At 40.9% G+C, this 15,398-nt stretch overlaps 1 protein-coding gene across 1 annotated transcript; it reads left to right on the forward strand.

Moving 5' to 3' along the window:
* Nucleotides 1-562: 562 nt before the first annotated feature.
* On the forward strand, nucleotides 563-14,996 carry RB195_003093 (uncharacterized protein; the record flags this gene model as incomplete). Its single annotated transcript, XM_064200618.1, has 12 exons — nucleotides 563-586; nucleotides 652-735; nucleotides 830-928; nucleotides 3,298-3,465; nucleotides 6,997-7,116; nucleotides 7,177-7,338; nucleotides 9,995-10,072; nucleotides 10,129-10,204; nucleotides 12,190-12,356; nucleotides 14,430-14,648; nucleotides 14,710-14,823; nucleotides 14,889-14,996. 12 exons carry the CDS (start codon nucleotides 563-565, stop codon nucleotides 14,994-14,996), a joined length of 1,419 nt encoding a protein of 472 aa, XP_064056499.1.
* Between the last annotated feature and the right edge of the window lie 402 nt (nucleotides 14,997-15,398).

Raw genomic sequence — 15,398 nt, forward strand, 5'->3', positions numbered from 1 at the left:
CATCATGTATAGGAGATCGTAATATTTTCTACAGGGCACCTTGTAACGTGGCAGATCTGCGATCTGACATACGCGCAGCATCTGGTATTGAGCAGGAGAGACAGTATCAACAGCTCATTGATTGTGTACTACTTTTCGAGCGGAACCAAAATTGTTATAGATCTTTATTCTGGGTAATGTTTCGGCATTGTCGCCTTCTTGAGAGCCTGTAAAACCAAAGACATATTCTCACTAATTGCCCGCTCGCTTGGAGACGCGGAGCCTGCCCCTCGGCCCGCGGACGTCACTAGTGGCAAAGCAAGGAACTTTGATCGTCATGGCCCTGGAACGCTTCAGGACAACTGAGTGAATTGAACATGATTGCGCTCAAATCCGTAGTCTACACCCCTAGCCCTTTCTTTTTGTTGAAAGAGCCCAACATCGCCGATTTCGTATGTATCCTACCTTTAAAACAAAAATGAGCTGTTATCTAAGAAAACATCAAAGCAAAAAATAAAAACAGGGGTGGTGCAACAGAGAGTACGTTTAATTCTTCTATACTCGACAAGCTGAGTGGTGCGGGATGGCGCACTCTACAGATAAAGATGTACGGCTCGGAGTTTCTTTTGTTTCATTCGCTGAATTGCATTATACAAACGCTTTTTTTTTCAGAAAGCATCTGTGAAGTCCGTAGCAGAAAATAAATCGGAAGCTGACATCCACATATCTGAAGGTTTTGATAAGGAAGAGGAAAAAGTCATTCCAGAAGTTTTTTTTTCTAAATATGATATCAAACTACCGTTGCAACATTAATCAGTAGGAGGATGGAGAAGGAACCATTTATATTCAGATTTTAAAAGAATTTGAATTCTACCACGGATTTTTACCCCGAGAAGACTTGTTTTGTCTCTTGAAATACGTTGGAGAGTTTCTTATACGAGTTAGTGAGGTGAGTTCTTAGTGACTTGTATGTTTTTCAATCGGAATTTCATAAATAAAGTATTGTTCAGTGAATTTAGCATCATCCATACGTGCGTGACGTAGTGTTGCGCAGATAGTGCCATCGCCATCATTTCACTTCTTGCGGCCTTCCACTATAACCAGAGATACCTCTATCCATAGCCATCCAAGCCTTTTCATTCCAACTGGAAACTGATTTAGTGAATTTATATCTTTCCTTTGAATTCGCAAATTATTTTTAAATCAGCGGTCTTTCGCTAGCCTGTAACTAGTGATGATGGATAATTTGTTGGCATTAAGCTCGCCGCATCATTAATAAAACCTTCATCTACACTATAGGGATCATGAGATATCTTGCAGTAGATCATCTTCCAGTTCGATCACTTCGATTCAATGGACACAGGAGCTATTGTTAGCATTAATGCTGCCTTACTGACTACGGATAGTGGGTTTATTAGGGTGTTCGAAAAGTATCTGCGGAAAATTTCGCAGTAGCGCAGATTTTTTGAGATGTTCTGGAAGTTCCCGTTTTAAACACATTATATGAGGACATTACCGCTTGTATACACATAACATATCTGGCTCCCTCTTGCTTGCCTATTTCATCCTATAATGGCCGATCCACCCATATTCGACACGTACTCCTTTACGAGTTCGAATTTGGCCACCCCGCTGCTGAAGCTCGAAATTTAAGTCAAATATTCTGCACCGAATCTCCTTCTGAGCGGCATTTGCGCACCTGGTTCCAGCGCTTTAAAGCCGGGAACAAGAAACTCGAAAATGAGCTTCGCTCTGGTCGGCTGACTGCAATATCGTTCGACGAACTGAAGAACCTGGCGAAGCAGCATCATATGAAGGTGTGCGGTATTTTGCTGCCAGTCTTGGCTGTTCGCTGTCCACCGTGAGCAATGGACTGCGATCTCTTGGAATGGTGGAAAAGCCCGGTCAGTGGCTCCTACATGCATTGAGCGACGGCAACCGCCAAAGACGCTTGGACATTTGCAGTCAGCTGCTCTCCAGAAGCCGCAGATTCGATTGGCTGGACACCACTGCCACTGGAGATGAAAAATGGGTTCTCTTCGTCAACTGCACCCACGAACGTGTGTGGTGCGCTGAAATGCTGGATCCTTTCGTAAAAGGTGAAATCCATGAGAAGAAGCTCTTGCTGAGCGTCTGGTGGGGAGTTCATGGAATGTACCGCTTCGAACTGCTGCCGTACAACATGACAGTTACTGTCGAGGTCTACTGCGCTCAACTGCAAAGACTGGTCGACTAGATCCGCAAGGAGCACCCGAAGCTCGACAACGTTCGCCTACTGCACGATAGCGCGCCCTCACATCGCGTAAAAGACTTCCCAGAAAATTCTGGAGCTCGGATGGGAAGTTCTACCACACCCACTGTACAGCCCGGACCTGGCTCCGAGCGACTACCACCTCTTCCAATCGCTTCAGCATCACCTGGAAGAGAAGCACTATAATGATCGTGACCACCTCGAAAACGACCTTCGGGCTTTCTTCGCCTCCAAATCGCCGGAGTTCTACACCAAAGAAATCCGTGATCTTGTGAGACGTTAACAGAAGGTTGTCGATGTTGACGGAGATTATTTCGTCGAATAATAAAATGTTGTTAAAAAGTTGTGTTGTTTTGAAATTTTGCCATGTTTCAGCAGATACTTTCTGAACACCCTAATAGCATGAAGAACTCCGGCTTACGACCAATAAATTAGATCATCACCCTCAAGTAAAGTCGAATAAAGGTGTTGCCCAGAGGAGCGGTGCCAGGCAATCTTCCGCTATGATATTCATGACACACCAACAGAACTTGTAGTATCTGTCTTCCATAGTGCAGCAATGTCGTTTGATAATACAATACGTGTACAAAAGACCTACTTGAGCTAATCGGCAGTCTGAAATTGCTGGCTGGAGCGGTTGTCCGAGGTTGTCCTGGGTCGTTCTTGAACATTACTCTGTCCAATGTTTCCAATCTACAGGAAGAGCTCTCACAAAATCCATCCCTTCGTCCCAATTTCATATTTCCTTTACAAACTTGGAGTCTCGAATTGCTTATCGACGAAGTCGCTCAAATATACTCAGATCGACAATTTCCACCAGTTCAACGTAAAGAAGCGAGGAGTTGTTTCCGGGGACTCCATGCTTTGTTTAGATATTAGATCTTATTAACGGATTTTATCTTTCCAGCATAGCATTCTCATTGAGTGAATGAATGAAATGCTTATGTACGTATATAAAGAAGAGAGATAATAAAGAAATTTTAAAAGCAGTTTAACATAATCGTCAAAATCGTGTCGACTACCTGATCGGCACAAAAAATAATTGTGTTTAGATGATTTATCTTCAGGTTGACAATGATCCCCATCAGAAAGGAAAACGAGAGATAATTTTATCGGTTGTTTGCGAATGTGCACCAAGTGAAGTATCTCGTTTATCTGCCCCAGAAAAACCAATTGATGAAAAGGAAGACGAAGCGCAAGGCAAAAAAGGCTATGAAAAGAAGGTTCGTGGTAAGGTGAGTTTGTAAAGTAAAAGCAAGCATATTACTCTTTATGTTGTATAAACATGCCAACTAAGCTTTTAATGACAGAAACGTAACCAGTAAGATATGCTCCCTCTTGAGGCCATTTAAGAGGAAATAGAAGGCTAGCTAGTTCTATATAGAGACTTTAAAAAGCATTGTAGATTAAAAATGGCCTAAAAATTCAGTTTCGTCATTTCAACCCGTAGAATCCATATCCAGAATGCCGTGATAACGTATGGTCAAAAACAAGGACATATACGCCGGAAAGCAATGTACCATGTCCCAATACCGATAATGTAGACATTATTGCTTTATTTGATATACAGGCAGAGAAAATTTCAGAACAAAAAAGTATTTATCTTCGAAAAGTTTTACAAAAGGCTGTCAATTCATTGACTTTATAGACCACTATTCCAGTAAATCACCTTTAACCAAGTAAACTTCTAAGTCAATTTTATAATCCATCAACAATCAGTACACTATTTCATCATGCCGATGTTCACCTCGCTTGTATGAGGTCGAGCAATCCAATCGCTTCGCATCTTAACTATGCAAAATTTTGATTTAGAACAACGTATGGAAAATAAACATCAGTCTTTTACTAGAAACAAGCTGGTAAAGTTCAAACCTTGCAAAAAGTCCTAATTGGAAGTCAGCGTCATGTAGTTGTGTGTAGAGGTTACACAGATTGCTCAACCACTTCCGATATGCAAAATAATATCGTCTGATTCTGATTTCTATGTCTTCTATATTTGCAGTTGCTTACTGCTTACATTTCCTTTGATATCGTTTGCTATACCCTCTGTTTTGTTGAATAGTTAGACCAACTTAGTTGGGAAAAACCTCAGATGACTGGCTGCAGGTTGATATGTTTTTAAATCGTATTCCTACTTGTTTGCTGGATATTAGGACTCCAGAGGGTGTGCATGCGAAAACAAAGAATGACAGAAAGTACAGCAAAGGTCAAAAGATAAGTAAAGAAGAAAAACGACTATGTTATGATGTCGATCATACTAGAACATCATATTGTCATAATATCAATGACATGCATTAGAGAACATGAAGAACATGTGAGCAAAACCCACAACGAAGGAGCTTTTATGCAAGCCTACATCATGAGCATAAAAGAGCCAAACAAGTGGACACATAAATCGAAGAAATCACAAGAAGTAAAGCTTACCTGACAAGCACGAAAAGATTTGAACGATGTTGAAAACAAAATCAGACAATGTTAGGTTGCTTATTATAAAAGGTGACCCGCTGTGTGAAGCCTGCATAGTCAACAACATATGTATATAACCCTTATTTTTCACTTCCCCGAGGTTTGTAATTTAAAATATCCCTAACATGAAATTTCGAATGGATTTATTCCTGGCCAAAGAAATGTTGAAGAAAGAAATACGAAATATCAGAAATAACATATCTTTGGACGATTGGTTGATTCTGGAGTTCTTGAGATGAGATGTTTCTTGGAAGCAACTTTGGGCAGCAGAAATGACGAAGTTCTTGTCTTTTGAAATTACTCCTTGGCAATATCCTTTTGATATCACTCCATATAAGACCAGCAAGGTATGTTCTAGTCGAGACAGGTATTCCAGAGAAACAAACTCCCACTCATCTTGTTGAGAGGTTTGTGTGCAGCTATAGCCATACCTTGAACTCTATGATGACACTGATGCAGTCTTTGCTAAGTATGGGAAAATTCGATGACCTGCTCTTCGCGCATGACCTCTTTAATATGGAATTTGTTTTGCAGCGAAGGCATAACTCAAATTTGTTGTGGAAAAAGGGATTTCACAAAGGGATGCAGAGGTACCGTACCACCGTTGACGAAATCTTGTAGGTTTTCTGTGGTAGGGTCCGATCATTCGTTTTCTGGGAAAATTTGTTGACCCATGAATGTTAAGACATTATGTGGCTTCAGTGATTGTTGTCAGTGATTCGGAGCAACACGGGTACGAGAGCCGGGTGAGCCAATTCCACCTTGCAGTCGTGCGTCTTCTAGGTCCCTTTTTGCGGGAAGGAGCACCTCTGTTTTCACTGGCGCCAATAAAACTTAAACAGCAGTTTTTTTTTCGATGGTCCGCTTTAGTAAGTTGTTGGAAGTAGCCAGTGACTGCTGACCAGATTTTGAGTGAGCGACGGGGCTTTTGTATTTACATATGTATGTATTTTGTTTAAATCCGAGAACGGAGAAAGTATGTTTCACCATTATTGACCTGTTTTTGATAGTTCCTCAATGTCAGTCGGTGCTAAGGAATCATTCTCTCTGTGCTTTCAGAATCTCCTTTAGATCAAATATCTACCCCTAAAAATTAACAGTGAAAGAGGTGTCGTCCAAAACACTCACCTGTGACACCTCTGCTCCTTGAACGTTTTGAGTTCTATAGAGTAAGGGAGGCTGAAGTTGCTGTAATAGAATTGGCAACAGCATTTGAATGAGGGCATAGTCCAAAGGACGAAACAGGCGAAAACGAAGAAGAAAAAAAATAACCACAAATAGTAATAGCAAACAAAAACAGCAAATAGTAATAGCAAACAAAAGTGAGAGGAAAAAATCAAATGAACATTAAAGGCGTCACACCACGAATCTAAGGTGGTACGGATTTCAGGTGGACTATTCGTATATGGGATAGTAGATTATAGAGAAGGGTGTGATTCCATCCATTTCTTCCTAATTGCCGTAAAAAACGGCCCGGAAGATGCGGCGCGTACACAAGGCGCGCTCGTTGTAGGAAACAGTGCGCCGGAACGCTCTAAGCCGTATCTTTTGGGCCGTTTTCTACGGCAATTAGAAAGAAATGAACGGAATCACCCTTCTCTCAATAATCTGCGATCCCGTATACAAATACTCCACCGGAAATCCGTACCACTCCAGATTCGTGGGGGTGGTGCCTTTAAGTGAATGAATGAAATGACATTGAGATTTACATGCTCCATGTTCATTAGCGTGTGGGTGCGAATGCGTGAAGGGTTGCTTGTCTTTGTGACCATGTGCCCTTATAGTCCCCGTTTTTCGTACAGCACCATATCTAATACTCCTGTAATCAGCAGTTTTAACTGCAATGGATATGGTCGTACTCTGAACGCTGCTGATTATGTCTAAGCTTGAGTACTGACTTGACGTTAGAGTAACATATTGTCTAAAACTCTTAGAGCACCCAAGAAACTTGTAAAAACGCAGCTCATGGCTGTTTCGAAATAGAGGATTCAAAAACTGATAGTATCTAGTTTGATCAGTGCTTGTACACATGTGCTGGAATTATTAAATCACAACAGAGAGGGCAGTTAACCATCCATGGTCGGGAATAAATTACAAGTAAAGCTGTTTTCGGAGTTGTAATTGTGACACTTATTTTTACATGAAAAATACATATAAAAGTGGGAAAATGGTTGCTTTGCAACTGCAGATGTTCTTATTTAGAAAAAAAGTTTGTAACGAGGAGAAGTGGGTGTTGACTTTTAGACAGTAACCATTTTCTGAACACTTTGGTAAAATGGTTGTAACATATTTTATTCAAGCTTAAAAATGTGATCGTGAGGAGAAAAAAGGGAAAATACTTAGTGGAAGTAGCGCGGCTCTTTGAAACAATTCCACAACTAATAAAACACTATCGAGAAAATCCTGGAAAGCTTAACAAGGTAATCAATTTTAAAATATCCCTTTTCACTAATACCCATACTACTGTTATTTTTTCACAGATTTCATTTATTCTCAAGTATCCTATTAAACAACAACCTTGGGAATATACACATCAAGATGTGCAACAAGGAAAGTTATTAGGAGAAGGAGCTTTCGGCGAAGTCCGGGCTGGAACATTAAAGTTAAAATCAGGAAGAATAGTTGAAGTCGCAATAAAAGTCGTGAGTTACATACTAGTGATTAGTAGCACAACTTCAAATTATAGTCCATTCTACCTTCATGAGCTTATCAAGTTCGTAAGTCCCTTTCAATGCTTTTGACGACCTCATGTTTGTTATGGTTTAACAGGTGTGAGGAATCCACCCCTTGATATTTCTCCACAGCTATATACTAGTTCTTCTTTTTACATGCTCCATATACTACGCAAAATTACCTCGAGCGCACCAATGCTCACCATGTCTTCTTTCCCGACAACAATTACAAATACATTAAATTACAGTGACGAACGGACCGCTATTTCATTTATATGAATATACATTCACATTAATGAAATAACTGCAATCATGTCTAAAATGTTCAGATCTTTCAATCGTACATTATCAAACTGTCAAACAGAATTCTGAAAGTGCGAACATTGCAGTCTAAACAGCTAATAAGAATAAAGGCAGCCAACAAACTGCGACATACCAGATGTGTGAGGGGAAATTGCTAAGTGTAACGTCTGAGAAGAATTGGAAATTCTCACTGAATTCGCTCTCCGCAAAACTGACAGAGCCTTAAAGGCATCACCCCACGAATCTAAGGTGGTACGGATTTCAGGTGGAGTGTTCGTATACGGGATAGTAGATTATGGAGAGGGGGGTGATTCCGCCCATTTGCCCTTAAAAAAACGGCCTGGAAGATGTGGCGCCGCACAAAGCTGGGGAGCCCCAGTCGAACTCCTTGTAGAAAATAGTGCACCAGAACGCCCGAAGCCGTATCTTCCGGGCCGTTTTTTATGGCAATCAGGAGGAAATGGACAGAATCACCCCTCTCTCTATAATCTACTATCCCGTACACGAAAACTACACCTGAAATCCGTACCAACTCAGATTCGTGGAGTGATACCTTTGAAATTGCTGAGGTTTAATATGGCGCACCGCTGCTGCCAAAACAAAACCTGCGCCTCTGCGATGAATTAGTAGTTTGTGGAGGTCCTACAATGAAATTGAGCGTGTTCTCTACACGAATAGATAAAGTTAAGAAAATAGTTCATGAGTTTGAGCGTGATCACGTTCATTTTCCTAAATCATCTAGAAGAGTGGCGTGGCAACGGCCTTTTCACACAGGATCTCCTTGTGGGGCACCTACTAACGTGCCGTAACGAATGGAAGAGATAGCGGCCCATTTGTTGTCCGCTTGCAGATGTGGCGCACGTGCTTGACTCAGCAGACGTGGCACGTTGTTTAGTTGCCTCGTCGGGGAATCCGCTGGTTTACGATGTTTTTTTTTTGGCTGGAAAGCATTGTACTCGGTCGCGCTTATGCTCGTGAACTATAACCCCAACGATATCGATTCGTGAAGAGATCCCAACCCTCGACTTGGTGGTGTGCTGACTTCATCAACCAAGTCACAGTAGAAGAACATGAATTATCACTAGAAAATATTCGAAAAGTTCGAGTTCTTTCACACACATACAGATTGCGATCAGCTATCAATTCTTCAATGTCTCCATATCGAAAATCAGTTGAAGCGATGTCATCTTGCCAGCAAGCTTCTTCCGCTTCCGTGAGAAAACAAAGTAGAAACTCGAATTTTCGCCTCAAGCGACACTCGACGTCCTCTAGCTAAGCGTAGCTCCTCCTCCTCACTTCAGTTAAACACACTTCCCCGTCCTCTAGTTTAAGTGTTGTATGTAAGTTTAATTCCACATTTAATCTCAATACTCCGCTTCTGCAGTATACGAAGCAAGGCTATAGCAAACGATTGACACCTTGGATGATTGCGCGCTGGGATCGTTCAATTAAAAACAGCATTCCATGAATCTGACATAGTGAGAGAAACCGTTGAAAAAGCTAAAGTTGGAGTTGTACACTGCGCTGTCAGGGTGGCTCCGCTCATCTTTCCCTAATCGTTGTGAAAAAAAGCCGGCGTCACTGACTCAGTTTTCCACGACTATTTCAGCTGCGACGCGCCACATCCAGCTCGGAGCGGTCGAGTGAGTTGAGCCAGCTCTCATTCTCTTCTTCTTCTTCTCTTCAGCTCCCTATTCAAATGAAACCAATGAATAAGTTCCTGAAGGGACAAGGACGTATATATGGAGAAGCGTTCTAACGTTCCTCGTAAGAACTGAAGCGGTTCCCACGTCGTTTTTTTAGGACGATTAGGGAGAAATGAACAAAACCATCCCTGATCCGCAATCTACAATCTCTAGCTTTCACCGCGGATTCCCTCACCACTTCAGATTCGTGGTATCCTGCCTTTAACCAAGGCTGATTTGCTCATGATCTGTGAGCAGATGTGTTGAGCGGACGGACAGACGAACTGATAAGCGCCTTGTATTAGAGTACGATTTTTCCAAACGATGCTCGTAACAAACGCATGTGAAGAATGTTTCATAATCATCCCTTGTATTAAGATTTTCTCCAAGATTTCTCACCAGAAACTCACCCAGAAAACTAGAAGACAGAGAAGTCGTTCGTATTTCCCACTGCAACAGCTTGCTTTTGAAATACGTATTCAAGCTGATGATATGATTAGGAACAGGCTCTGGCGTTTTTGTTCTCGGAGCATTTTAGATCATTTCTCTATCCGATATCTGAAACTAAACGTACTGTTCACCTCTTTTACAATCTGTTCCGTCGTAATAACACTAGAACAGTTCTAACAGCATTGCAGACAAAAGGATGCAGTGATATCGGAAAGGCCAAAATAAAAGAAATGATGAAAGAAGCTCGATTGATGAGAAATTTTAGAGTATGCTCAGCAGGCCCTTTATTTCATGTGAACGAATCAGTTTTAACCAATTGCAGCATAGAAATGTGGTGCGCATTTACGGTGTCGCTGTGGATGAACAACCATTGTACATTATTCTCGAACTTGTTAGTGGTGAGTTGTTTCAGATATCGCTGTTTGAATATGTAGTTATTGTTCTTAACTTAAAAATCCAAGTAGAAAAACAAGTTTTGGCAAAATGTTGTGTATCTTTTGATAGCCCTCTCCATTGCGTATATCCCGATTATTAGTTTTTTTTTTTTTTTTTGGTATTTGGATTTTTAGATCATTGAGTGTCAAGGAGACAAAATTCATTTCTAATTCAAAGATAAACTGAATCTGATTTTCGTGAACTCGTGATTTTTGCGCCGCACCAGGTGAAGGCAGGAATGACAGATAAAAACATTAGAAAAATAAAAAATATAAAGTCGAAAAATATTTGAAAAAAAGAGAAGGAAACCGGTATGAGGCTTTCCGTTACGAAAACAAATGGAAAACGTGATTTTTTTCTTAACGGCCGGGAATTGGTACACCGGTGTGTGATCCATATTTGTGACCTAAATTCACCTCTTTCTTTTTTTTGCATCAACAACATTCGGTACTTTTCGCGTGTTATTGTTATCACCAGTCTGGACGTCCGGCTAAAGCCGGACTTCAGACTTTTTGTAGTGTTCGCTCCACTCCCCCTCACTGGTTAATGAGAAATAACAGTACTGACTTTTTGTGAAATTACAATTGTTTTTTCTTCTATCAATGCTTTTTTCAAATTTTTTCCTCAAAACTTTGGGAATAGATGAGAGATTTCATGATTTTCTTCCCAAATGCATCAGTACCATATTTGGAGAGCAATCGAGCTTAATTTTACATCTATGTTCCTCTGATACCTCCACAATTTGGAAGCATTATTCGAAGTATAAATTTCCACCGGTCTCAACCATTGGCACAGAATGATGTGCTAGCACGAAATGACGTGAATATCATTATCGTAGTGATAAAAATAACGTTCTACGTCAGATCGCATAAACTGTTGGCTACTATGTATTGCATTTGATCAGCCGTTCTCACATGTGTTTCCTCCTTTTCAAGGATGTTAGCAGCATCAGGAGACATGCTGGGAAATAGATATGCGAAGGAACCATAGAAACCCATTCTACCGCATTGGGGCTCCCGCGCACCAATCCGACACAATGGGACTCGTCACATCCCATTCTGCGACTCTCTGGCCCGGCGCACCAATCCGACCATTCTACCGCGGTTATATTGGGTGAGACCCGTCTCTCCCAATATAACCGCGTTAGAGCTCCTGCGCAAAAATTCCGACGCCATGGTACCCGTCTCCCTTTCTTTTTGGAATTTTGCGACTGAGACACACACAAACTCACCCACGTGAGTTTAGAATAAGCTTGTTACTATATAGCATGTTTGATAGTTGATAGATATTTGATGGTTTGCAAATTTGAAAGTGTACATTCGCATAAAAGTTTATTTACCCTCATTAACGTATGACTGAGACTAACTTGGCCTATTAAATCCAACATGCACAGAAACATACCTCTGGATAATGGTGAAAAGTAGAGCGCTCGCCTGTGAGGTGCATTGCGATGGTTCGGTACTCCACAGGTGCAGCGTTTTGCAACATTATGGAGTATTTCCGTGACACACGAACAAACGAACAAACAAACACACAAATACACACACAAGGACTAAGCGCGTTATTATACAGCATGATTGTTTTTGTTATATGTTGTTGTTTTCAAAATTATACTCCATATACACAGCATTAATCTCGACTTCAGCTGCATCATCGTCTTGACCGAATCCAAAAACCATATTGTGTCGAAAATTATCCATTTTCTCCACATGACACTCCATCTTAATGAGAAAAGTAACAATCAGTGAAGCTAAAAAATCAAAACACTATATAAGTGAAGAACGGGAAATTCTCTACAAAACGATACATAATATCCTGTTATCCTTTTCTATTTCTACGCGTACTTTTAGGTTTGAAAAGAAATCGCTCATGAGTTATTCTCATACCCAAACAACAGATAAGATTGCAGGAATTCCTACAATATTCCATGGAATTTTAACTATTTTAGGTGGAGCCCTAAATACGTTTTTAAAAGAGAACGCAGGCAAAGTGGAGGTAAAGGATAAACTGGACATGTGTCTTGGAGCAGCTCTGGGTGTAGAATACCTTCACTTGAACCAATGTATGCACCGAGACCTTGCAGCAAGAAATTGTCTCATCACCAAAGATAAAGTGGTGCGTTCTGAATTTCTTCACCTTTTAAACGTATAATGAGCACACATTATTAACGAATAAACATAGCGCAAAATAATTCAATTAGTTAGTGTAATGCTTCATATTTCAATGTCTTAAAGATATTTCGGAAGGGTGTAGCGCAGTCCGTAAGAGATCCAGTGCCAACCAAGCTTCATCTTCCGGGTTCGACAAATTGCTGCCAGACTCGTCTGGGAGGGTAAAAACACTGAATTGATCATCGGCTGCCCCCGCAAGTGTATAGGCCAGCATGCGTTCCAAAATCTCAATATTTAATTGCGTTTGCAGTGAAAGGCGTTGTGAAAGGCGTTGGCGCATCTCAAGTGGATTGATACGATTCTAGACCCTATTTTTTTATCTTTTAAAGATATTCCATCAGGGCATCCATAAAAACTTTCCAGCATTTGTTTTTCTCAACAGGTTCCTATAAATGAATAGAGAACAGAAATAAGATGACAGCGTTAATAAATTTGTTTTGGATATGTTAGCACGTTTGACTTCAATCCAGAACCGTTTCATGTTCTACGAACGAATATATGGCCTATGCAATGACTTGAATTGGCGTGCCGATTAACTACGTCAGTGTTTTTATCTTCCTAGACAAGTCTGGAACCAATTTATTGACCTGGGAGAGATCAAAAGACGTGGCCTGAGCTCTACGGTAGTTCTGAGCTGTCGACCGGGATGTAGCCCCGCAACTCTTACTTCTACACCACATTCGATTCTGAGCAAATAACCTTTCTGGAGAAGAGTTCGAGAAACTAGATGAACCGAGCTCGATGTTCTTCTCCTTCATTTCTCATTAGGCTACTCACGGCATCGAGCTTTTACTTCACCTCTAATCTACTTCGTTAATCATTGGAATTCCGTAGAAATGGAAGTCAAATGGTTGGTTGAAATTTGAAGTTAATCATTCAAATTCTGTGGCTCAACTTTCGCCTACTTATTACAACTATTCCTCGTTTTTCGCATATGATTCTATGAGCGTTTACATTGTCCCATCAAGATTTTAACTCCGTCTGTAGTTTTTCTCGATTTATTGCATGGCATGGCATCTCCTGTTTTACTCCCACCTTTCGAAAAGAACTATTCATCCGCAAAACGAAGGCTTGAGAAGAATTCCTGCGCATCTCTTCTCAAGCAAGAGGATCCACTACTTACTGCACTCACTCCAGCAGAAAATAGCAGTTCTGTAATTATGAATCGGCAGTAGTTGTTGGCTAACGCCATCTAATGTGAAACGTCAATCCCTTGATCGACCTTCGTTTCTATGCTAAGTTACATCAAAAGCAGAAGGCATTTTCGGCAAACCTCCACCTCTTGGTACTGTCTACATATGTGACTCATGCAAATGAAATCCAGCTTGTTCTTAAGGTAACTGTTCATCCAGATTTTGAAAATAGCTGTGGTGAAAAGACCATCTGGTCGTAAAAAAAATTCTGGACAGAGGTAACAAAGGAGAATATGAGGACATTTGGTGTTAATAGGCAGCTCAGTCTCGAGTCGTAAAGTCTCGCAGATTACGGAGTAATTATGGATGGATTCTATGCGAACCCTAGCTGAAGATCAAACAAGATTGGCTCGGGTATGTTAAGAGCGACAGCCCCGGCGAAGATGCAGGCAGCCGCATTAGGTCGTAACATCCGCCCGCCGTTCCAAGTTAAGTTAGTCAACCGCGGTGCTCCATTGTGACGTTCTCTTTTTCATGCAATGCCGCTGTCAGTGGTTGTAGAGGAATAGGCAACACCAACCAACGTTGAAGGCGGTGGGCCCAAAGTCAGTCATCCAAAAATGGCACTCCTGCACTGCAGCTCTATCACTCACTGAAGCCGTAATCAGATATTCTGTCTGTCTCATTTAAGCAATTAGTTACGTTTCTTTTTCAATTCATGCACCGCGCGACTGAACCGGATCTGTACGATCGTCTCAGATCCATCACCTTTCTAGTGAATCGGAGCTGGCTATAAAGTAGACTCGAACCAGTGGTCGAACCCACCATATATTGTGCATTCATTTGAAAAAAATGAAGGGTAGGAGTGTAAACGTGTTTTGCAGGTGAAAATAAGCGACTTTGGGTTGTCAAGGCTTGGCCTCCACTACAGACTAAAAACGGCGATGAAGCTGCCAATCAAATGGCTGGCACCCGAGACCATTACCACGTTCACATTTTCGTTGAAAACAGACGTCTTCAGCTATGGAGTAATGGTTTATGAAATTTTCGCTGACGGTGCCGAACCTTGGGATGGACAAACAAATGCCGAAGTAAAAAAAGCGGTATGTTAGCATACTGTTCGAATCAGAGGGAATTACTCATATTTCGACAAATACCTTTAAGGTTATTGAGGGAAAGTGCCTAACGTTCCCCAAATGTACTCCAGAGAAAGTAAAAAACTTTTTCGTGGAGAATGTCTTTACTAAAAATCCAGCACAAAGAGCAACGATGACAGAGGTGAAGGATTATTCTTGAAGTGAAATAATTCATATTTATTTCAACCGTCTTTGTTATATTTGTAGGTAGTAAAGCATTTACAATCATGTGGTGCCTCAAGTGGACCTGAACCGAAATCACAAGTATCAGAAGTCAGAAATATTCAATCAAAGTCGCGGCGGCAAACAAATTAGTGAACGCCCACGGGTCATCAATGTTCTTCAAGAGTCTTCACCTTCAATTTTGTCTTTTTTGCAGTCGTAACCTGTTTGTGAAAAACGAAATATCTGTCATGACCTTTTGGAACCTGATGCTTAGCGTTGTGGGTTATTATTTTTAATTGCACTAATCCCACTGATCTGTTCTAACTTCTCCATAAACAGCTTCCTCAAATTAGTAAAGTGTTTTCGTCAATAATTCTCCTAAATAAACAATTTAAATGATGTTTTCGAATGAGATATGTGGTACCGAATAAAATATAACATGTTGAAAGTCGAGGACGCAGTAATGGTAATTCTTCGCTGACTTATTCAGCACTAGAGAAGATTAATTTTGTGATAATAACTACGTGTTGTTGAGTGGATTCTGTGATGCTT

The sequence above is a fragment of the Necator americanus genome, chromosome IV (genome assembly GCF_031761385.1).
Source record: "Necator americanus strain Aroian chromosome IV, whole genome shotgun sequence".
NCBI lineage: Eukaryota > Metazoa > Nematoda > Chromadorea > Rhabditida > Ancylostomatidae > Necator > Necator americanus.